We start from the raw sequence: 26,357 nt of genomic DNA, 5'->3' as shown, positions 1-26,357 counted from the left end.
GGACAAATGGGGAAATAGGCGATTAATTGTTTTATTACATGTAAACATCATCAATTTCACAGAGGTTTGATTGACGATCCAGATAATAATTGAGAAAAATGTAAATGGTAGACGTTTAAAAGAATCGTTTGTGGAATTTCACAATAAGTGCTAATTGACTCAATTGACATAAACTGGTGAAATATGAGAATTGTTGGGTGCATTCTATATTTATTAAAACATTTATTTTGTAATAATTTTTGGTTGGATATAAAATCAAGTATGTAAAATATAATAACAAAAAATCGTGATTACTACATGAATACTAATAATATGACAATTCTTTAAAATATGAATTATAAGAACCTTGCATAAAATAACAAATAGTTAGCCAAAAGAATTAGCAGGGGAATGTAACAAAAAGGGAGTGTGTATGTGTAATGTAACACAAGTATTTGGAGTAATGTAACAAAAACAATTAAATTAAAGCTGGCTAGCAGAATGTGCCGGATAGTGACTACTTGACACTCAAAAGGGGATTCGGCCAATTTGCATGCCCTACAGAGACCGTAAAATGAGAAAATGAATGACAAAGTGATAAAACATATATGAATAATATAAATGAAAGTGATAAACTACGGAAGTTGCTCTAAGATGTGATTGTCTCCAGGAAAGTATTAACCTATACCTTGAAAGGTATTTTGTAAAGCTGTTTGCTGAAATAAAAAGGAAAATAGGTATTAATTGAAATATTTAGTGCTTTACTTATATGCTAAAAAAGATTCCCTGGGTATACACAATTGATCCTTGATTTGAATTTACAAATAATAAAATATAAAGAAACCTTTAATCATTCGACCTAAAAAGTATCTTCGTATCTTTTTATAAGGTAGGTTAAAACTTTAAAATTTCATTGTGTATTAACGTAATAATAATATTGATGAAATTTTAGAATGCCAGGCGCAGGTTTTAGTGTGAAGGAAAGATATTAAAAAAATGGAAAAAATAGTTATGTAATTCGGTAATTCATTCAATAGGTAATCCAGTATTGATGTAAATTCAGTATACGCGACAAATTTTCAGTATAAAATGGAGATTGAAGTTCTAGATTTACGTAAATCCTGCATTAACATTGGATAAACGTTAACAACCGGTTCTGATTAATTTTAAGTACCAAACTGCCTACATATCAACAGGTTTCCATAATTAGGTATTATAATCCACTAGACATCTTTATTTCATAACTATCTTTACTATTTTCCACACATCAAAGACATAAAAACGACGATTAACAATGTTACGATTCAAATTACTGTACTCTCGTGACGTAATTTCGGGCTTAATGTTCATTGGTTAGTCGGAAGAGGCAACCGTAGTAAGTCTACGAACCGTGACTTTGGATGCAAGTATTTATTCATAAGTTGCATCCTTACTATATTTATATTATATCTTTGACAGCTAGTAAACAAGTTATGTTATGTATAAATTTATGTATAAAATTATACCTACATAATTTATATTATACATAATATAATTCCCTACTAAACAAGTTATATTATATCATGGTACAATGAATACACAAGGTATGATATTGCGCATGACATTTGACAGCTGGCCCAGGAGTGTGACGTAGTTAAGATCGCCTGAACCACCTCGAACCCATTATTACAGCTTAACGTACACATTAATTTTGAAATTATGGTTAAAAAGTGATCTAATTTTTTTTTAAATGTTTTGTTTTGGTTATAATTGAATAAAAAATTTATTTTCAGTAGCGTAAAACCTTTACTTCTCCTAGAGATTCAGGCAAAATATTTATTTTTGTTTTCATACATATACTAATAATATAAGTACTCTTTTTGTATGTAAATCCCTTGAAATTTAAAAATTTTATGCAGAGGAGATACTGTGAATAGGTAAATAGTAGTAGATTTGCTTATTCTGATTCACTGTCACTCACTTCCAAACAGTTTTACTGAAATAAAAACAAAATAGAGTACAATAGAGAAAAATCTGTTTTACAATTCAATATGGTATTTTAGATGAGTTATAATGAAATTTAGTAAAATAAAAAATATACACATTACTATAACCTACCGATTATTATATGCAAAATTTACTTATCAAACAATATAATAATATGAAAATAAGACACAAATTAGTTCAAACGCAAAACACAATAAATATCGACTTCAGACGACTTTACACCGGCAAGACAGAAAGCTTGTATAAAAACAAAAGTTCAACAATAATATCGGTTATCAATGGTGACTATTGCAAATTGCAAGTTATGAGATATATATATATATATATATATATATATATATATATATATATATATATATATATATAAGCGGGGATCCTACAGCTTCTGCCGCTTCCCGCATTTCGATCGCCAACTTTTTCTATCTCTCCAGGTGTCTTCATCAATGGCTCTGTCTTTCATGGTTTCCATAACACACTTGGCTGGTCTTCCTCGTTTCCTTCTATTACTTGGATTGTATTCCATAGCTCTTTTTGGCCATCTGTTGTCGTCCATCCTCTGTACGTGTCCATACCATATTAACTGTCTAGTTTCTATTCTTTCAGAAGTTGTATGTACTCTATCTGTTTTTCTTCTAATTTCAGAATTAGGTATACGTTCTACTCTTGATATATAAAGTTATGAGATAATAAATATATTTTAAAGTATCTCAATACTGACTGTCATCTATTTTATAATAGAAAAATAATTTAGATATATGCTTATATATGTGTCTTTATACAAATGGTGTTTAGTTACTATTTATTTATACTGTATAGTATTTTTTTGTAAAACTGAAAGTTTTTATTTGCCTTTGTATATCTGGTTTTGTACCTTTTTCAAAGTACGCTGTGCAATTGCTTGTTGCAATAGTGACAATGAAGATAAAATCTTTAGGTTTCATACATTTCCTAAAGGTAGCGTGACCAGAAAACTGTGGATTATATCTTGTTGTAGATAGGATAATTTTAATTGTAATACTGCAAGAATTTGTTATACACATTTTAAAACTGACGATTACCAAAGAAATCTACAACAGGAACTTTTAAATTACGTTTCTAAAAAGGGTCTAAAACTCAAACCTGAGGCAGTACCTAGTCTTTATTTGCCTAAATCAACATCGGCTACACTGTTAACCAACCAAAAGAAACGCGTACAAGGAGGCGAACACAGAGAGTCCAAAAAGTATGTTGAGCAGCTTCTTACTACTTCTAGGTCAACGACGTAAGTCTAAATCTTTATTTTTATTAATTATTAGTCATGAAACCTTAATGGTTTTTTCATATCGATTTGTTAAGTAAGAAATTAGCCTCAGCCTGCTATGCAATTTGCAATAAGAACTGTTTCGCAGGAAATCAATTTAGCATCTTCCAAAATAACATATTTTTCTTTGTTAAATCATGTTATCATTATTAAAATATACAATGTTATCATTATTATAAACAATACCAAGATAATTTTATGTGTGAATATTACAAAAATGTCATTTTAAATGTTGTGCAATATTGTGTGCCCTCACTACACTCATATTCGATGGCCAGCTAGCTCATTCGATATAAATAAAGTTGACTTTGTCATTATTTATTTTGATTTTGGGTTTAGTTCAGTAGATATATGTACGTACAAATTTTGTGTACCTTTATTACCACTTTTCTGTATCTTTTTAAACATCTGAAATATCGAACTCTGGAGTATAAGTTAATTAACCTGTACCTACGTGTAATAAAAGATAATTAAAACTTGTCTTATAAAGGATATCTATGTTTTATAAAGGATAAATATTATAATAACATAATTTTATCATCTCTTTATAATTACTATAATTAAATTAGCCAAATTATATAAAAAAACTTAAAATTAAAAGTCTTTCCTATACAACTACATTCAAATGTTGCGGGAATAAGCGATCTTGACTACGTCATGCGCGAAAGCGAACCGATTTTGGAACATTATGTATCATACCTTGTGTATTCATTGTACCATGGTTATTTTTGTTTTAATACATATACTATATGACAAGGACAGTAATTATTGGTGTATATTACCCAGATGGCTATATCGAAAAAATGTTATGTTTTAGGTGGCTCTTCTTCGAGCACACGCAGGGGAACACCTTCTATTAGGATTAGCCAGGAGGTCTATGCATCTAAAAGACGTTCTTCTGCTAGGAAATAATTGTATAATAACAAAAGAATGTCCAGGTAAACTTGGTTTTTTGTATATGCACGAATAAATTTGTGGTTTTAGTTGAAGTTAAGGAATCATATTTTCTGGACGGTTTTTATGAAAAGATTATTTGATTTTTGTCTTATAAATTTGTTTTTTTATTAGATTAATTATAACTTTTTTAATATTACAATTAATGGCATTCTTTGTGATTTCATGTTAGGGTTTTTAAAAGCTAAATCAAATTTATTTAGCCTCTGACTCGAACTTGTTGTGGAGCGATTATAAGAAATTAGTCCCAAACCTTATTAGTTTTCTGACTCATCAGTACAGTATACATAGATGAATACTTTAAACTATATTGCTGTGATTAGCTACTAATTCATGTGACAAAGGTCGACACCGCGAGATGATTTTGCGCGGTCTAGTTTGGTAAAAGTATAAAGAATCTTTGTACATTTTTCTTACTTTAATCTTATAATTTTTTTACTTTTAACCTTAAGACGATCGTTAATTGCTGAATGTTCGGCTATTTTCATCAGGATTAACCTGCTGTATTTGTCTTTGACTTATTTTTATCTTAAGTTGTATTTCTGGTAAATCTTAGGTTTTTTTATAAACTCAAATTTAAAAAGGATATCTTCGGAGACACCCTGTAAACATTGCCGGCCTTCGATGCCTGTTCAATTAGTGTTTTCGTCAAAAACAATTAATTTATTGCAAGTGTTTACTATTTTAGGTCACCAGGTGAGTTGACACGTGATTTTAATTACCCATGTTTCGTAAATGATGTATCACATAAATTGTTATAGTAAATTAGATAGCAATTAATTTCTCGGAATAAAAAACATATCGTTTGTCCACTATTAGTTGCATATTATAGCTTGTTTTTTTATACTCGTTGAAAACGAAAATGATTCAACATATTCAAACAAGTAATTTTATTTACACTATCATTTGGTGTAGTTACAAAAAACCGGATTCTGACTTTGTTTACGGATGTGTTTTTTGTGCTTGTTTTTGTGGAAAAATTGTATAATTTAAATACTTCGTCTAAATGTTTTCTTTCAGGGTGGGTTTTTTGTTTATTGTTCCGCATTTTTCGCTAGGTTCCTCTTCATTTTGATTATAAACAAAGTGATGATGTTTGAAAAAATCATATGCTACTCTTCCGGTATTGTTTTTTAATTAAAAATTCGTGTTAATTTTTAAAAGGGGGTATTTCATTCTATTGACATCCCGTTTTTAATCCAAAATTATATTACAAAAAAGTTGGGGGAAATATCTGGAGACCCTATACTTCGGTTTTATTGGCCATTGCATACTAACCCATAATATAAATTTTCATAAAAAAGTTAAACCATTTTGGAGCAATCTTAAAAATTTATTAAATGTTTTATTTTGTAACTTTAACTATCCGTAAAGGCTTATTTTATCAAATTAAATAATTTAATGATTAAAAAATTTATGTTAAATATTGTAAAATAAGTTTACAAACGTACTGTGATTTGAAGCTTATAAAAATTTAAAATAACTTGATGCATCAACATAGAAAGTTAATTGTCCTACGATGCTTAAAACTCAAGTCAAGGGTTTTTATTTCCTGATTTTCCTATTTCAAGACCTGAATTCATAAATTTAAATTTAAAAAAGTCACAATATCTCCGGTTTTAATTAACGAAAATTTACGTTTTTTTTTTTAATTTAGGGAACCTTGTTACGTATACTATAAAAATTTAATTATTTAATTTGTGAATTATTTATTTAACCTAGTAATTTGTTTAAACAATGTAAAATAGATATCTATATTGCAAAATTTTACTTTGGTCTTTTTATTAGATATTAGTAAAACAGGTTATGAAATGATAGGTAACTTAAATATTTATGTATTATAGTTATAAATAATATCTTTTAAAAATAAATTTTACAAAAAAATTAATTTTTTCTTTAAAAATCAAATCTGTCCGATTTAATTTTTCTTGCATTATGGTTATTATTTTTACATTTACTTTTCTTGACTAAAAAACATTCAAAATATATTATAAATTATAAATAAAAATAGTAAAATTAAGTATGTAAACTGTTAATAGGTGAATTATATACAGGGTGTTTCAAAAAAGGTAATCCTGTCTCTAGGGTAGGTAAAAAACTGAAAAATAATTGGGGTTTGCTTTGTGACAAATTTTTGTAACGCCATCCGTTTTCAAGATACAGGGTGTTGAAGAAAAAAAAATTTTACGCATTTTTTACGATTTTGCTGAAACTACTGGCAACATTGTAATGAAATTTTATACGAATATGTTTTGGAAGCTGATACATCCCATGAATTGGTTTATATATCTGATTCTCATAGAGGGCGCTAGTTACGCAAATCGTACTAAGTATTAATCAATATAACTTTTTTAAGAGTATAATTATTAATCAAAATTTCAAGTAAACTTAAACATTCAATTTTACACGAAAAAGGTACTCTTGGTAAAACTCGATACTGTGTACCGTTTTCGGAATATTTTGATTTGAAAATTATGAAGTAATAACTGATGCTAGTTAATAATTAAACAAAACTCACAAGAAGAAAATTTTATTAATGACTAAGAATATAAAATAAAATTCAATTACAGGAAGTGTTCAAAATACCCTACGTTTTCGCGAATACACAAGTCTATTCTTTTTTCTAAAGATTCCATTAACCTTCTAAACGGTAGGGGATCAGCTATGATGTCATTAAATTGACATTGAATTCTTCCAATTCTTGGCGTGAATTTACCTCTGTAGCTTAGACTTTTTCCTTAATATACGACCAAACTACGTAGTCCAAAGGATTAAAATCGCATGACCGAGGAGGCCAATGAATCGGAGCTTCTGCACCTCTACCATACCAATCCATCGATTCGGAAAATGATTACTCAACCAATTACGACACCTTCTATCAAAGTGTGGTGGAGTTCCATCGTGCATAAAAAATAAAGATCTCCGCTCGTTTAGCGTTAAATCTTCTAATATCTCGAATAAGGAATTGTTTAAAAAATCAAGATACATATCACCATTTAAATTTCCAGGTAGAATATGATAACCTATTAATTTGTTACCTAAAGTTGCTGCCCAAACATTAACTTTAAATGAGTGTTGGTAATGTGATACCCTTTTGACTCATGGATTCTCATCACACCAGTAGTGTGCATTATGGGAGTTAAACATACCTTGTCGCGTAAAGGTGGCATCGTCCGTAAAAAGAATGCATTTTAAAAAATTTGGATTGTGGGCTGTCCTTTGTTGCAATGTTTCACAAAAATCCACTCTAACCGGTAGATCATCTGGCAAGAGCTCTTGGACTTGTCTGTAATGATAAGGATGTAATTGCTGTTCTTTCAGTATCCGCCAAGTACTTGAAGAAGAGTCTTTCTATATTCCTTACGCTAACTGTTGGATCTTGATCAAGTAAATTTAAAATATTATTTTCTTTATTAATTGTTCTTGTTGTTCTTGGTCTACCAGAATTTATTTTATTTGGTCTCACATTCCCAGTTTCTCGACAACGTCGTTCAACGGCTCTAAATGTTTTTTTACTTGTTAAGTTTCTTCTGGGAAACTTTTCTGCATAACGTGCCACAGCTGCACTAGAACATCCTAAACATTCGCCTAAGGTTAATAACATGTCAGTGTATTCAACATTTGAGTACATTTTGATTTTATTTTACAAATAACAAGGTTTCAAAACTCTAATTATTGTTGATTTATCGTCATAACAATCAATAAATGTCAGATTTCCATGGCACACTTGGAGAAAATAGAGGTATACCTATTAGAACTTTATCATTAGTACCAGCATCAAATATTACTTCATTATTTTCAAATCAAAATATTCCGAAAACGGTACACAGTATCGAGTTTTACCAAGAGTACCTTTTTCGTGTAAAATTGAATGATGTTTAAGTTTACTTGAAATTTTGATTAATAATTATATTCTTAAAAAAGTTATATTGACTAATACTTAGTACGATCCGTGTAACTAGCGCCCTCTATGAGAATCAGATATAAAAACAAATTCATAGGATGTATCAGCTTCCAAAACATATTCCTATAAAATTTCATTACAATGTTGCCAGTAGTTTCGGCAAAATCGTAAAAAATGCGTAAAATTTTTTTTTCTTCAACGCCCTGTATCTTGAAAACGGATGGCGTTACAAAAATTTTTTACTAAGAAAAACCGAAAAACCGCTTTTTACACCGAAAAAAAATCAGTGTCTTCCTATAAAACACTAAAGCAGAGAAACACCAAATAGAAAAGGAATATGCTTTACATATTGCAAACATACGGATGTGAATCTAGGACTCTACGACAAGCGGAAAGAAGAAAGAAAGACGCCACTGAAGTGTTCTGTTGGAGAAATATGTTACGAAGTTCGTGAACCGACCACAGGACAAATATTTCAATTTTACATGAGCTGAAAGTCAGCAAACGGCTATCCAGCAAAGTTCATCTCCAACAATTAAAATACTTTGGACATGTTATGAGAGCAGATACAGAAAATATGGAAAGACTTATTACCCAAGGAAAGGTAGAAGGCCACGAGGAAGATCTCCAACAAGATGAGTCGATCAAATTACAGGCACATATGCACAAAGACCTATGCAAGCAATGACCAGAAACAGAGATCTTTGAAGAGGGAAATACACAACATCACGATGACCACAACATTTCCTCCGGGAGGTTTGTATTGAAGAGAGAGAAAGAAAGAGGAAGAGAGAGAGAGAGAGAGATACTGCAAACAAATGTTCCGCACGTGAAGCCAAAAATCGTGATAAAGATGTTTTTAAGAAAACAGCAACAGTTCTATCTGCCTGCCTTGATGTGTAAAAATATTAACCCCAATCAGAGGTATCATTGTTTTATTATAAAAGAAAGTTTTTTGTGTATAATTTTACTATCTTTGATATTGGATCTGCGGAAGGTTATTGTTATGCAAATATTATAAATTCTTCATAGTATAAACGTATAAACAAAATATAAACAACTTCCAATGATCTTCACCTAAAATTCTTGAAAAACTTGGTATTGTAACTCGACCTAAATCAGGACCTGTAATGTTAACAACAATGTGATATGTGAAACTGAAAAGCTGAGGAAAAGTTATAAAATATGAATTAAGAAAACTAAAAAAAATATTAAAATTGAAGAAGAAAAAAAATGAAATGTGGAAATTCTTTTAAATCGCTCTCCTCTAAAACTAATCAAAATTGAGTTACAATGTTTTTTATATCAGGTGTCGATATAATTGTACAAAGTTTATAACGAATAATCTATATAAAATATATTTATATTGTTTTTGAGAAAAAGTAAATGTAAAAATAATAAGCATAATTCAAGAAAAATTAACACTTACAGATTTCATTTTCAAATAAAAAATTAATTTTTGTAAAATTTATTGTTACAAAAATATTGTTTTGCTAGACAATAAATATTTATCTTAAATTATTTAAACAAATTACTCGGTTAAATAGACCACTACACAAATTAATTAAATGCATTGTTATGATCTATGCCACAAGTTACCCCAAAATTAAAAAAATATAATAATTTTCGTTTATTAGAACCGGATATTGCGACTTTTATAAATTTGAGTTTATGAATTCAGTTTTTGAAATAGTAAAATCGCTTCGCCTTTAAACAATTTATATTTGGCGCATCATAGACGCCTCATTTTTAAATGATGTTTTTACATAATGTTTTGAACACATCTTTCAAATGCTACTTTTATATGGTTGTTTATATATTGTTTATAAGTAAAAAAGAACGTTTAATCTTTTGGATATATTGTTTATTACATATTGTTGTCACCAAATTTATTAAAAACAGTTGTCAGATACCTGTATCAACGAGTGTCATGGGAAAATCGTTATTTCCCTGGTCTACCGATCGTGTTTATTCATGACATGCGAGGAGATCCGAATTTGAAGTCCCATAGGGTTGAAATCTTAGAATTTAAAAGTAAAGTAGCTAGTGGGCATAGTATTAGACAAATTTATTATGCGACTAAACCGTCCAGATAATATTCCTTAAACTTTTTTAAGAAAAAACTACATATACTAAAGTAAATGTGATCAGAATAATAGAATAAGATGAGATGGCTGAAATGAACTGTTAATAGTGTAAAAATATATTAAAATAATGAATAAAAGTCATTCATCGTAATTCATAAGTTACCGAAATAAAAAGAAAATATTTAAATTGTTTGTTTTAAATAAATGGCGGGAATTGGTACACTAACTGACAGTGTTTCATATCTATCGTTTATTTAGAAGAATATTCAAGGTTATAATATATTTTTTGGTCATAAATACTTGCAAGTGACATTTTGCCTGTGTGTCTGAAAATTTTCTTTTCTTTTCTTAGAGGCGATAGAAGCTCTTTCGCTGTCTATCGCCTCTATTTTATTAATCTCATATTAATACATTGTCGCTGCACTTTTCCGCTCTCTCTTCCCTCTAGCACATTACTCTCGCAGTCGTATAAGCTATAATGTTCTAATTGTTTTTTCTATTGAGCATCAGTTGAAGCAGTCCTTCCACTGTGGTACTCTCGCCATAGCTCCTTTCACATTCTCGTCTCGTGTGTCTTCGTACTCTTCTTGACCAATCAGTTTTACATAAAAACCAAAAGAGCCATGTTTTCTGAATATCTGAGACGGTAGTTTATCTCCCCGTGCTCACGACCCACCCTGTCTTAGTAATATTTATAAAACGCTGCGTCCAATCCGCCTTCTGTATCCCTCGCGTGTTTTTGGTCAGACTTTGTCCCCTTTTAATCTTCAATTGTTTGGAAGTTCTTCACTTATTAGATCTTCAGCCAACGCTATCACTGCATCTCTTGGCATAATACTGTACCCATAACATATCCTGAGAAGGTGTAGTGATTACACTACAAAAAGGGTGTTAAGTTGTTAAAGTAAAGTATATTTCGGTTATTCTTTCACATATAAAAATAAAACATAAATAAACACTTCATTGAAATAAGAATTAGGTATTTTAAGAGAAGATGATCCAAAATCAATATCTATATATATATTCATCTCGTATAACCTCTTCTAGACCATCAACTGAATAACTATACTGAGAAAAATGTATATAAAATTAAATCAATAACGTAAGTTGGTTATTATGAAAATAATTATATACTTAAGGGTTACATGAATCTAGAATCAATTAAAAAAATTTCCGATCACGAATCATCTATTTATAATGATTCATAAATAGGCAAACTTCTAGTATATGTAATTTTTTCTTTTATTTTTGTTTCTTTGTAATGTCACTCAAGGGCAATGCGTTAGTTAAAAACACTTTATTAGTATTTTATTAGGAATTTTACAAGGTTTATCATATTATTATTCACTGTAATTAAAAAATGTTGACAATTAAAATACGAATTAAGTTTTATATTGAATGTAATTCTTTTTTGATAGTACGGTAACTTTTTTACACTATAATTGGGTTTACAATACTACACTTTCTGGGTTAAAAGCTTTTGGTATGGTTTTTTAATTGTTGCACACTTATTTTAGACATGCAGAAGCTCTACACATTGTTAATGCCCCTTTACTTTATAAGTTAAGTTGTTTTCGTAAACTATGTTTTGGTTCTTTTCGCAAGATAATCAGATAGTCTGAATTGGTTGTCAGTTTGACATTACAAATTCTAAAAGAAACTCCAGAATTAACTGGTTCAGTTATTGTGTTCATATCACATGATCAATAATCGTTAGTTTGATTTTTTCTACCTTTGATATTCTATCGTAGACAATAAAAAAGCAAGGTAGAAACGGGGGCTAAAAACAAACAATCTCAAAAAAGTTACTTCGTAACATGGTAAGCAGAACTATAATAAAATATATAATACACATATATTATCGTCTTATATATCAGTTATTCATTGAGAATATTATGGCATGCGCAGCAATTCTACACGTCAGAAGAACCAAATTCTGAGACGGTGATATTTTGAGACTTGTCAATCTTCACTTGTCACTTGTCAACAATCCTTGATAAGAAATGTAGGCTTTCAAGGTGTGTGTTTTGCAATGGTGTGTATAGTCGTGAAGTGCGGGTTATACTCCATTACGACTACTGGAGAAATACCTAAGGGCAATGCGATAAGTTCGTCTTATGGTGCCCGATAAGTAGGAAGAAATTTTGGAGGGCGACTGTGGAAAATGTTAGAATCCAATATCGTTTACACCTTACTCAAATTCCAATAGTCTTTTCTGATACGTATTTGCACTCTTCTACCTGATTAATAAATTTTCTGTTGATTAATATAGCGACTCCTTTCTTAACTATTGTGACCTTTGGTACACCGCTGCATACCATCAGGTAGTTATCTAACATGGTTTGGCCTTTTCCCTTTTTTCTCGTTTTTAGGATAGCACATACGTCTATCTGTTCATCAGTGAGTTCTGATTCTCTTTTGTTCAGAGATTTGACGTTCCAAGTGGCTGTCCTTAATATATTCTCTTTTTTTTCTCTTTGCGTTATCCGGTTACTTGTATTGGCCGTCTTCAGTAGATCAGGTTTGTTTATCTGAGACACATCTTTGGTTATATGAGCACTGTTGTATTTATAGTCCTGAGATGGAGTGTTACCTTGTTCTGATGACTCCATTTTCCTTTATTCGGGCTTGGGACCGGTAGTGACAGCTGATGAGTTACTTAATTCAACCATCGATTGTCCCAGATAGAGAGAAGATGTAGAAGAAGTGAGGGTCGACCACGGAAAAGATGGAGAGACATAACATGAAGGTGCAATCCAAGAAAACGCCTAATGAAGATAGAAGAAGAAGAATGCTGAATGATTAGAGACACCAATAAATGTCGTTGGTTTTCTAAGACTTCATTATTATTTACGTTAAACTTTAGTTGTATTTTGTAGTAGATCGCCATTATTATTATCAAAGCACAATACCATCTTGAAATGGTTTAACCATCTGTTAAAATGGGGACAAAAAATCGAACGATACATAATATTCATAATACAAAATATTCATTATTATTTGTATAGCAATTTTTAATTTTTTATATCTTACGTTAAAAAACAAGTTTTTAGCTATCGCATTTCCCTTATATCATTGCACAACGATTGTGTTTCCAAGCATGTTCGTACATTGATTTGAATAGAAATGTTTTATACAAAAGACATGCATGATATTACCAAAAAAATCGTGGGGTTTATAACAACTTTAATTTTAAAATTTAAAAATCGAATACATGTTACTTTCACTATCGGTAATAGGAAAACTTTTTCTTAGATTATACGTGTTTACTTCTTTTTTAAGAGATGTTGTCTATGCTAGTTAAATATCTTAGGGATTGCCAATGTCAATCTATTGTCAATGCCAAACTAATACATTGTTAATGTCACTTTAATGTCAATGTTAATATATCAATATGTACATATCACGACTTTTCTGCTTTTTCTTTCAAATTTTTACAATTAATAATTGTTAGTATCCAATAATTCATATCTTTACTTTAAAAATCTCTTGTTTATGTTAACTCAAGAATGACTTCTTATTTTAACATGGATAGTTCCCACACCAAGTCATTCTGTATAATAAGGATATTATTTATTGTTTTTTATTGATCTAATAACGATTTGTAATAGAATGTTGGAAAGATACAGAGATTTCCATCATCGAGCCCAGTACGCCTTTATATTATCACTGTGTTTTGTTATTTACCAAAATAGGTCTCATTCCATTTTTAAGTAATTCTCGTATGACTTTTGAGTCACTATCTTTCTTTTGACTCTTTTTAAGAGTTTTCAGGAAAGTCTGATCATTATCTTCTTCCAGTATAACTGTGGTTCTCCGGAGACTTACCTCTTCAGTTACATTCTCTTTTTCTTCAAGCTGACACTGACTTTGAATATGTTCTCTTCACTTTTCTATTTCATTTTTATTAATCGCTAGTTGCTCCCTCAGATGTGCAACTTCAGATTCCAGAGTATCTTTGTCACTTCTGTAGTCACTTAAGAGAAATCGATTTCTTGGAGACATATATGTACTACTATTTCTAGTAGGACTATGTGACGGGCTTCTATGTCGATCTAAGCGACCTTATGACCTCATTATTTGGTTCTTCTATCCTTGCCTGGGATCGACTTCTGCGATTATTTTGCAAATACCCTATTCTGCAATTAAAACATCTTCTTTTTTATTTTGAGTGCCGTCTCCCTACGGAGGTTGGCAATCATAATGGCTATTTTTATTTTTGAGCTTGCTGCTCTAAACAAATCAATCGATCTGCATTGATGCCAATCACGGAGAGTCTTTAACCATGAGTTCTGCCTTCAGCCAACAGATCTTCTTCCTTGAATCTTTCCCTGTATGATGAGTCTCAAAATTTCATATTTTGGTCCCCTCATCACGTGGCCTAAGTATTACAGTTTTCTGGTTTGTATAGTGGTGATTAGTTCTGTTTCTTTACCAAGCCTATCCAGTACTTCTTATTTGTAATTCTATCAGTCCATGATATTTTTAATACTCTGCGGTATAACCAGAGTTCGAAAGCCTCGATTCTTTTTAAATTGCATTTTTTTTATGTCCTAGTCTCAGCTCCATATAATAATATTGAAAATATATAACAGCGAATGGTACGTAGTCTGATCTCCAAATTTAGATTTTTGCACGTTAGGAGTGGCTTCATTCGTATAAATGCTGATCTATTCGCCTGTTTATTTCTGCATTATGATCATTGGTTTCATTGATCAAAGTTCCCAAGTACTGATATTTTTCTACTTGTTCTATCACGTTACCATTGATTGTCAATAGGTGATGTATATTTTGTGGTCTTTTTGTAATTAGCATGTCCTTCGTTTTTTTAGCGTTTATAGTCATTCCCATCTCAGCACTATTCATACTTAAGCTTTCGATAAGATGATAACTATAAACTTTAAAATACCACTCTCCCAAACTGTCAACAACATCTGTCTTTATATATTTTCAGACGTTCCAAACTTCATTAGACATTTCAAGATTTTTCGATAACATCTTGAAAATTCCAGGCTTTTTCAATACTTCTTCTTTTTCGTCAATGGACTTTGACTATTTGAAATAAATATCATGGAACTGCCGTAACAATATGTTCAAATGATCTGCCATTTTGTACTAAGCAGTATCTCAATCGATTGTAAAATTCTCGCCTGGCAGAATAAATTTTGAATTTTAAATGCCCCCAGATAGAATAATCGTTTGGAGCTAGATCTCCTGATCTTGGAGGCCACAATATCGGGATCAATATCTTAATGTTACAGTTAGATATAGTCAAACAATTATTAAAACTGTTTTTAAAAAATTAACCTCCCGCAGAGCACTCATACATTTAAAATCAAATTTCTTCTTTATCTGGAGTTATTTCTGCAAGTATTGGTAAAATCTCTTGTTGTAGCGAGTCCAAAAACTTTTCTGAATTTAAATGTTCCTCATAGAAAAATAGTTCAATAATATTGTGTCAAATATTCATACCCAGACATTTGTTTTTCGACGATATTGGATATTGTTTTTCAGAATATTCTCAGACTTTCTTGTGTATCAAATCCTATAATTTTAAAAATGTTAGTTTATTATTTAATATAAATCAACATTGGTCGCCAAACAAAATGTTTTTTTTTAATTTGTCTCTCTGTAGTAGCCTCCTCTAAAATGTCATAACAAAATTCCGCTCGTCTCTCAGCATCTCATTTTTGTAGTTCTTGATGAAATTGAAATTTATACGAGCGGAATTTATTTCTTTATTTTATTTATTTTTATCGCTGTGGAATTATGAATGCCAAAGTGGTCTGCAATGGTTCGAGAACTTATTGTATAATTTTTAATTACTGCTGTTAATACATTGATTTGGTTTTGATTTTCTAAATTTTTTGGTAAATCAGCAATATTGTTTGTAGAGCCCCAGTATTTTCAAAAAAATCCTTTGAATTGTTGAATGACTTGAAATTTGTCTATTGGGATATTTACTCTAAATAAAGAACTGATAGTGCGCACACTATTGCCAGAATAAAAATGTTTACAATTGCTACTTTCTCCTCAACTGAGTACATTTTATCAACTATATTGCTTTATTACACAATAAATCATAAAATAAAAATATTGAGAATTCAAATATTGTTAACATCTTCATTGTAACCGAACGCAACCCGTTATACACACTCTGCACATTTTGTGGCCTAACTTTTACAACAATAGTCTGGCAAAAATGTTATACTTTTGCAAAATTTTGGAATGTGTTTAATTCGTAGAATAATTTTAACATTTGTTTTCAATACAGATTTTACTCCTCTACAAATAGTTTCTCATTACTTTTTGTGTAAAATACTTGGAGAAGCAGGAATTTAACAATTTTCCCATTGAGTTTCCTATGGCCCGTTTGACGATCACCACCCGGTATAACCAAGGTGACAAATTTACTAGAAACTAAAAACAGTGTTTGTTTTATCTGCACATTAAAGAAACCAAATAACACAGCGGATTATATGTTTCTTTAATAAAATAGTGAAGTTTTATGTTCGATTTTTCAAGTTTAAAATATAAAAGTTGCCGTGTTTGTCATCTACATATCAACCTAACAATTACATGTATATGATACTTATTTATTCGACCCAATTAAATTTTAAATACACCTAGAAAAGTACCTGCTACCGACTAGTTACCTTGAAACGTGATTTACGGTCTTTAATTATTTTTATTAATTACATTATTTTTTTATTACTTCTGTAAAACAAGTAATTGCTTTGCAAGAATACTTAGCTAATGACGGTAAATTCATGTATAGAGTTTTATCATTGGAAACTTTTTAGTATATCTACCGCATTACTTATTAATCAACGATAAACGTCGTCGAACAAATAAAAGCAATAAACAGCTACTATAATTTTTTCTTTGTATCCACGCGCTACGGTAGGTGAAAAAAAAATAAAACCAAATAAAGGCAACTGCAAATATATATATATATATATATATATATATATATATATATATATATATATATATATATATATATATATATATTTCTGATTTTGGAATGTTGTACATTTTACATGCTGCGGGTATTTACCTCGAAAAGCGACATTAAGAACTACCTACACTTTACTGCAAAAACTTATTATTTAGTGAAAAAAGAATCAGAACTTGTAGAGCAAGAAGACCAAAATCCAGGCGAAATAACTGTAGCAGAAATAAAAAAAATATATATACAAAAACTTAAGAAAGGTAAGGCAGCTGAATTTGATAAAATCACAGCGTTAATGTTTTTCCAAAAACTGAGCGACAAGGGCATTGAATTGCTAACAAAAGTTTGCAGTAAGGAGTGGAGTGCGAGCAAAAGATTGGGAAGTGTGGGTTATTCTATCCATCCTTATGAATGGAAGAATTACGAACCGATATAAGAGCCCAAACACTAGAAGAAGATTGGATTCGGAGAAAAACCACCTAGGTACTCCTTTTACACTAAAAGAACTCCACGACGGTATAAACAGGTTGAAAAACGGAAAAGCTGCAGGTGTGGATGATATATGCAGTGAACAAATAAAGCATCTAGGCCAAAGAGCAAAAAACTGGATCTTGCAATTTTATAACACGTGCTGCAAAACCTGCAAAATTCCAAAATCATGGAGAAAATCTAAAGTAATAGCCTTGTTAAAACCAGGGAAGGACCCAGAAAACCCCAGTAGCTACAGACCTATCTCGCTGTTGTGTCACTTTTTTAAACTATACGAGAGACTCATACTCGCCAGAATAGAAAAAAATGTCGACAAGCACCTCATCCCACAACAGGGAGGATTCAGACCCGGCAAATATTGCATCGGTCAAGTCCTCGCACTAACAGAACACATTGAAGAGGGCTTTGAAGAAAAACTTATAACAGGGACTGCTTTCGTAGATTTGACAGCAGCCTATGACACAGTAAGGCACAAAACATTGCTCCACAAATTATACGACACTCTCAATGACCACCATCTGGGTAAGGTCGTATACTCCTTACTGCAAAACAGACTTTTTTTCGTTATGCTGGAGGGTAAAGTAAGTAGGTGGAGAGTTCAAAAAAATGGCCTTCCACAGGGAAGTGTTTTAGCACCAATGCTCTTCAATATATACACAAACGACCAACCTACGCCGACCGAAACCAAGCACTTCCTCTATGCTGACGATCTTGCAATATGTGCTCAAGGAAATAGTTTTGAAGAAGTGGAGAAGAAACTCGAAACTGCCTGAAAAACAATGACAGCTTACTACCTGCAGAATTCGCTGAGGCCCAATCCCTCTAAAACTCAAGTCTGCGCTTTCCACCTTCGCGCAAAGGAAGCCAAGCGAAAACTCCAAATTGTGTGGAATGGTAATACATTAGAACACACAAACCAACCTATATATCTTGGAGTAACTCTGGACCGGTCCCTTACCTACAGACAACATTGCATAAAAACGAAAGGGAAAGTAACAACTAGGAACAGCATACTCAGAAAGTTAACGGGAAGTAAATGGGGCGCACGTCCTGGCGTTTTAAGAACAACGGCACAGGCACTGTGTTTCTCAACTGCTGAATATGCGTACCCCGTTTGGAGCAGATCTGCCCACACCAAACAAGTTGATACTGCGCTAAATTAGACATGCAGGATAGTAACGGGGTGCATGAAACCAACGCCACTCTCAAATCTATATAAGCAGCGGGTTTTGCAGAACCCTCAACACGCAGAGGCGTTGCAGAGCACATAGAGAAAATTAAACAGATCGCGTACGAGCGGCATGCCCTATACAAAGCTCGAACACCACGAAAGCGACTAAAATCTAGGAAAAGCTTCCTTGGAACAGTGCAGGATGAACCGCCTGAGTATTTTCCTCTTCCCCAGGTTCAATGGACCGGCCAGTCCCTAGACTTTAACACGTGGAAACTATGAATCGGATAAGAACGGGGGTCGCTCCAGTAAAATCAAACATGGCAAAATGGGGAAAAATCGACCAAGATGATGTGAACTGTGACTGTGGAGAAATACAGAATATGGAACATCTTCTTACATGCAGAAACTGTCCTCATCGATGTACCCTCGAAGATTTGTGGCTCGCCAACAAAGATGGAACCGACGTAGCCCGATACTGGGCCGAAATTTTATGAATGACATGTCCGGACACGATAAAGTAAAGTAAAGTCTATCCATCTCCAAAAAGGGAGATAGGCGGGAATAACACTACTGAGCATCCCATCCACAAAGTTTTAGAGAGACTATTAGAGAAACGTCTTTTACAAGAGTTGATTCTAAAGTGGAATAATCACATTTTTAGTATCAAGAAATTTATACAAAATGCACGGAAATCAAGCACTGAGATATATTGAGCCTTTATTGACTTAAAAAAAAGCATTTGATAGTACTCCAAGAAAGGTAATAGACATATGCTTAAAAAAGAAACGTGTAAAAAACTCAGGGAAGTCATTATGAGTGTTAGATATACAAGGAACAGGGTCACAACTGATAATATGAAATCCGAAGAGTTTACAGTCAATGAGGGTTTACGTCAAGAAGGAGTCCTAGGCTCCATACTATTTAACATCGTATTGGATGGCATAATTAAAGAAACCAGAACAGAAACACTGAAATTATATGCCGGACATAGAAATCTAGAAGCGGTGTGGATCTCAGAGTGCGTATACGCAGACGATCTTGTGATATTTGGAATAAACGAAGAAGCACTTAATCGAAATTTACAAGTATGAGACGCTGCATTAATGAAACGAAACTTGAGGATTAATGAAAAGAAAACGAAAGTAATGGTATGCGAAAAAAAAAACAAAGATAAAAACTAACGGACATACACTCAAACAAGTCGAAACCTATAAATACTTTGGAGTGTAAATAGAGAACAGAGGAACTGAATAAACTAAAATAAGTTCGAAAATAGAAAGTGCTGCTCGAATTTACCACGCAATAAAAAGTACGCTTTTATAAAAAAAACGTATCACAAAAAGCCAAATTAGCCATCTATAAGACGGTGTTTGTGCCGATTTTAATTTTTGGTAGTGAAAGTTATAAACTAAAATAACTTAATAAAATAAGATAATAAAATAAGATAAATTAAAATCGAAAATATAGAGCATAGAAATGAAGTTTCTTAGAATAATAATGGGCATAACCAGATTGGACAGCATTAGAAATAAGGTAGTTAAAAAACATCTTAAGGTCCAACCAATTATTTAGAAAATTGAAGAGGCCCAACTAAGATGGTATGGACACATGATTAGAATGAATCACTAAAGACCAGTTAAACAACTATGGGAGCGAGAAGACAAATTAAGAGACCACGGGGCAGGCCAATGAAGACATGGGACGATAATGTAACTCCAATCCTAGAGACAAGAGGAATTAGCAAAGAACAAGTAAGAAACCAAGCAAAGTAGAAGAAGCAATGGAGAAAGATTGACCCTTATTTGTCAGTAAAATTAGCTTGGGAAGGGCTCATTCTAGGAGAAAAACAGGCATTTTTTGGGATCAATATTAAAGACGCTAGTTTCCAGAGCGCATATATTATGTAAACAAAAAAAAAGCTGAAACTAGAAGCTCATATAATATATGTATCGTAGGAACTACTAGAAATGGAGGTGGGGCAACAAATTAATTGTACAATTGTAAGATCCCAACAATTAATATAATTTTACATCCAAAAGATTATAAAAAAAAATTTGAATAACTATAATTAAATAATACGCTGTATCTTTCCTTCAATCTCTGCTACAGGATGTTAAATGCTATGTATGGTCCATATTGTTATACGGCATGGAAACATGGACGTTAAGAGTACCTTCCATTAATAAGTTGGAGGCCTTCGAAATGTGGACGTTGCGAAGAATGTTCCGCATACCATGGACAGATAGGGTGAGAAACGAGGAAGTCTTAAGAAAGGCAAATACTGAGAGAGAACTACTCAATTTGATCAAGGTACGAAAAATTGGATACCTCGGTCGTATTCTGAGAGGAAAAAATACTACTCAACTAATTAGCCAGGGAAAGATTGAAGGCAAGAGAGGAGTAGGTCGCAAACAAATGTCGTAGCTACGGAACATAAAGAACTGGACAGGCATAAATAACACTGGCGATCTTTTGCATGCCGCAAAAGAGAGACGTCTGGCCTTAAGATAATTCGCCAACGCACTATAGGTGCACGGCACTATAAGAAGAAGAATACGCTGTAGCCGGTGCTCCGAACGGTAGCTTTGTTTCGGAGCTCTGAAACAAATGTATTATAAAGTAGTCGAATTAACTATAGATATAAAACTCTTACATAGACAATAAATACAGAAATACCTTCACTATAATAAATGTATAGCCAAATGTATACCAAGTAGCCAAATCTGTTAAATAATTAAGTGAAATTAAACTGAGATAAATAGCATTTTCAAAATTGTTTATTTACTCCTTAGAAAATATTGTTAATAAACTACGACTCATCATATCTTTTATTATGACTTACTGGTAGAGTTGATAATATGAAAAAGATATCAAAGAACCGAAGTTAGCGAATAAAAAATATGTTACCTACCATTGAAGGCAGAATGCAAAGTTTAATTTTTTGACAGTAAATTTCGTTTCTCAGGTGCAGGTTTCTACTTAATTTTTTTAACACTAACACATATTGACGAAAACACTGTGGGGTAAAGAGCCATATTTTTTTGATACGGTTTTTTGTGGCAGCTCGGTAGTGATATCTACAACATATATTTACTTGATTTTTATATTTACATGTATTATTTTCTTATACATATACATTATAAATCTTACTGTTTCCGTTTCATCACACTGCATGGTTTATGCTTCAATTATAATTATTTTGTATTCGTTACGTAGCGTAAGGCTCTACCGGCTTCTTAAGAAAAAGAAAATATAAATCTAGAAAGTTAAGTAACAATATTCGACCAAGAAGTAGTTAAAAAATTTTAGTTTAGAAACCGTTTTTTGCATTGCATAAAAGTTCTCACTAGAACACGTGTAAACACAAAAGATAGGTGTCTATATATGAATATTACTATGCAATGTATGTAAACAAAAGACACTATCACACTAACAACATGCAGTTTTGTAGGACATGGTCTTGAAATCATTATTTTCAAACGTTTGCTATAAACCATCTGTTATAAATATCTGTTATCCGCACTGCAGCTAATTGTCTTATTATATATTTTCTTGGTCATACCTAGTGAATAGGTACTATTATGTTTTTGGGGTCACTTGGTGGTCTCCAAAAGTCTCCAGAGTCTGCAGCTTAAGTCTCCATGAAATAGTTCCATTATATGTAGCTGTCTCCTCACTGTCACATGTCCATTAAGAAATCCTGTAGTCACTCTAAGCTGATTTCTGCTTGTTTTCCGCAGTAATTTAGCTCCATAAGCGTATGTCCGTCCAATATGCATTTTATCATGTACTTAACTAAAAATAATTTCTCAGTCAGAGTTGTTTTCGGATCCAGGCTTTTTTTCCGTTCGCAGACAATATTTTTTGGTACTCCTACTTTCTTTTCTGGTCTCACCGGCTCAGAACCGAAGTATTTTATAGCTTATCCTCATCTGGCAAGTTCATAACCTCTTTCATTGTTGTGTATTCCCAGATAAATTGACACCCAGTGTAACACTGTTATGTTCAGCGAATCTATCGAGCTGTCATTGGCATTCTCACACTAGTCTTGAGTTAACCTTAGCGCTCCTAAGTACTCCCACAGCTGCTTGACTAATTGTACATATATCGATCCGCTTCGCAAATCCTCATGACAATTTCTCTTGAATAATGCAAGATTGGAAAAATATTTGCCTGGAATACAGAGTTATATTCTTCTAGTGGATTTAATACACTACATGTATACATGTTACAATACTTATTACGTTGTATCTCTGACTGTACAAACAAGTTGTCATGGACTAAGATGACAGGCCATCCGCATAGCCCAGCACATGATAAGAGATAAGACTTATCTGCGGACAGCCTCTGACTACCTATCTGTCTGTTCACCTGTGCTGACACTGTATCCCCGAGTAAGGTTGCTTATATCACCTGACTTCTCAGCATGCAGACTATCCTTGCGAAAGGGGGTAGTTCTACAGTTTACAATGATATTAACTTTTAATCTAAAAATTACTCGGTATTTCAGACGATATGCGCAATTTAATAATTTATTAATGACTCCTGAACTGTAATGCAACACAAATTGCTCAATCGTTGAATTTAACACCACAGATTAATGGATTATTCATCAACACCAGGTTACAGATTTACCTTCGACGTACAGGTCGTTGCAGAAAGAAGAAAATTGTTTCAGTTCAAATACATACTGTGGTCATCTTCTGGGTTGCACATCAGCTAATAATCCACGATTGACTGCACGTCAGTTGCAACAGCAAGTTGAAGATGTTACTTTACAAACAATTATAATATGTACTATCCAATACAAACTACAACAAAACGATCTTCTCACCTACCGTACACGTCCTGATATCACAATTGAACATTTATTTTTAGTGATGAGTTTATCTCGAGAACTGGGTACCGAAAAATTTCATTTTGCACATCAATAGAAGTACAGACCAATTACGGATTCACATATAAACCAAGAAAAGGTTTGTTTGGGACTGGACTGCAATATTTTTATATAAAATTTTGCCAGTAGATAGTAGTATGTGCAGATACTATAAAATCATCTCTCTCTCTCTCTCTTTCTATCTCTCTCTATCTTTCCCTCTCTCTCTCTCTTTCTCTCTCTCCAATGGCAGTACAGCCCAAAACAAGCCTTGGCCTCCTCGAGACTATGCCTAAAACCTTGCCGGTCGCGAGCGGTTCTCTAGGTTCTCATGTCTAACAAATTTTGCGCTGCCACTTTATCCTCCCACCTTTTTCGTGGCCTTCCTTTTGGTCTTTCGCCCTGCATTTTACTATCTAGGGCTCATTTCAGCAATCTTTCTACTTTGCGTCTGTTTCACTTGGCTCTTACTTAGGTTAGCTTTTTTGCCTTTGGTTATTTATTTCTAGTCCGGTCACTTTTGCCCCTGTTTTAATTGTGAATATATTTCTGTGGTCTTTTTCGTTCTGCGAGACATAATGTTGATGTTAGAAGATAGCCCTTCCTATATGTCTTAGCACATATTCGAGAGACAGGTTGAATAGTGTCGGAGTCAAGACTACATATTCCAAGATGTAAACTAAATCGAAAGGAATAAATGGTCGAATTCCGGAGATTTCTTAGTGTTCGAATTCAAAATTTTGACAATTGCCCAAATCTGTGCTTTCTACAATTTTCAAAGTAAAACAGGCGATAAATGGACGGATGTAGGAAATCTTCAATACGAATTTCACAACATATCAATTTATCTAGACCTACCTTTTGCGAACTGATCTCTTATACTAAAAACATGAGTCAATAAAAATACAGAAAAGACAGTTAAGGTTTGATTTCAGTATAGCTTCCACTACTCGCTTATATGTATTTAGTCCTATATGGACTCCACACAGCGATTATGTAGAAGCTCATAACGTGAAATCAAGTATTTTCCAATCGTATGCTTTCGGCAGATCTAGAGAAGATTATACTAGTTATTAAATGTTCATTACTTCAATTCAATAATAGTAAATTCGGTTAATCAAATATTACATTATAATATGTACTTAGTTATTTATTACTTTCAGCTTATGCTAACTATGCTAGGAGGCTAAGAAAATAATTTGGCAGGTACTGTCTTTCGTGCGATGGTATATATTTCTGGTATCTAAAATAGGAAGTACAAGCTATGCAGTAACATATTTATCTATTTTTGTTTTTCCCTTCTTAGCAGTGACTTCATAATAAAATAGCTAACACTAGAAACTACTTTAATTAACATAAATTTCTAACAAAGTAGATATCACTACCACACTTCCACGTTTGTGGCCTTTGTGCTTGGTGAGTAGTAGGCATATGTTGGGTTAGTAATTTTGGCGGAAATGTACGAACATTCAATAATAACGATCGGACAATTGTCCAATGTACTGCAGCTATGATACCAGATCCTCGTAACGTATCTCCAGATATGAGCATCTCCAGAGTCGGGACCAGGATCATCGACGAGCTCGTCAAGCCCATGAACGAAGTCCAGATCGACGACACCGAGTTCGCTTGCCTGAAAGCCATAGTCTTCTTCGATCCAAGTAAGTTACTGTATGATCTTTAGATACTTGAGTATTAGATTATTGATTTGAACTAGTAGCATGAGCTAATAATGATGTAAGTACTACTTTATATATTAGTTCACTAATGTGAAACATCAAAAACAAGATGTACAGACTATATTATAAAAGAAATTTATGTAATTCATGATTAATACTCGTAGATATCTGATATCACTTTCTATCTGTCATATCATTATAGTTTATTATATAGTTTGGTTAGATTATCGAGTTTTTCATGTCAATTTCTTAGTTTTTACTTCCTACCTAAATTTTCTTAACTGCAAATATAAGCGAATGGAATTTTGGATCAGAAAAAATCTCTGGATATATTTCTGGGTTTTAATATGATATCGAAAACAGTTATGAATTATAATAGACCGTACTGTATCACCTTGACTTGGTGATGGGACCAACACGTAAGGTAAAAGCGTATTGTACTTACTATTGAAGCATACTCAAACCTGTCTATCAATTGCATATATTAAAATATCTGTCACGGACGTTCTAGTAGAAACAAACTTCACTACGCTGTGCCTGATTCTTTTACTCTGGAACTTGTACCTACAGAGGGACTCTAATTTGTCCCATACTCATGGGATCAAATCAACAAAAATAATAAAGGAAAGTTCTAAAAACAACACGAAAACTAACAAAACACCTTCCAAAAGTGCCAGTGCCAAATTTATTATACTAGAGAAATCTTCAACTAAACTGACATCAACAATGATAGAAACTATTTTTTGTACATACAACTGTATACAAATGTAGCAGACATGCAACTTTCTTTCCAAAAAATTGTAGTATGGAAATCACTGTACAACAGTCTATCGAACTCTATAAAAATTTTACTTGGTGTAGTATCCACACTTGTGAACTACTAGTTATTTCACGTGCTTTCAAATATGTCCAACAATATCCGAATACACACGTAGCCATATGCACTGATGATTCACTTTCCTCTATATACTTTA

The 26,357-nt window shown here is 32.4% G+C and overlaps 1 protein-coding gene across 12 annotated transcripts in view; it reads left to right on the top strand.

Moving 5' to 3' along the window:
• The window catches only part of Hnf4 (Hepatocyte nuclear factor 4), a 290,760-nt gene that overhangs the window by 243,004 nt on the left and 21,399 nt on the right, over positions 1-26,357 (top strand). For 11 of the 12 annotated variants that reach the window (XR_011952009.1, XR_011952008.1, XM_072543888.1 and 8 more), the window contains exons 6-7: positions 4,083-4,203; positions 25,213-25,365. Coding sequence is in view for 10 of the 12 variants with exons in the window: in XM_072543888.1 (XP_072399989.1) it covers positions 4,083-4,203; positions 25,213-25,365 (274 nt within the window). In the remaining 2 variants the exon portion in view is untranslated. The remainder of the gene's footprint in view (positions 1-4,082; positions 4,204-25,212; positions 25,366-26,357) is intronic. The other variant, XM_072543887.1, reaches the window with a different exon arrangement.

Source organism: Diabrotica undecimpunctata, chromosome 9 (genome assembly GCF_040954645.1).
Source record: "Diabrotica undecimpunctata isolate CICGRU chromosome 9, icDiaUnde3, whole genome shotgun sequence".
Lineage (NCBI taxonomy): Eukaryota > Metazoa > Arthropoda > Insecta > Coleoptera > Chrysomelidae > Diabrotica > Diabrotica undecimpunctata.
Note: the sequence above shows the minus strand (reverse complement) of the source record. Positions and strands in the feature narration are given on the sequence as shown.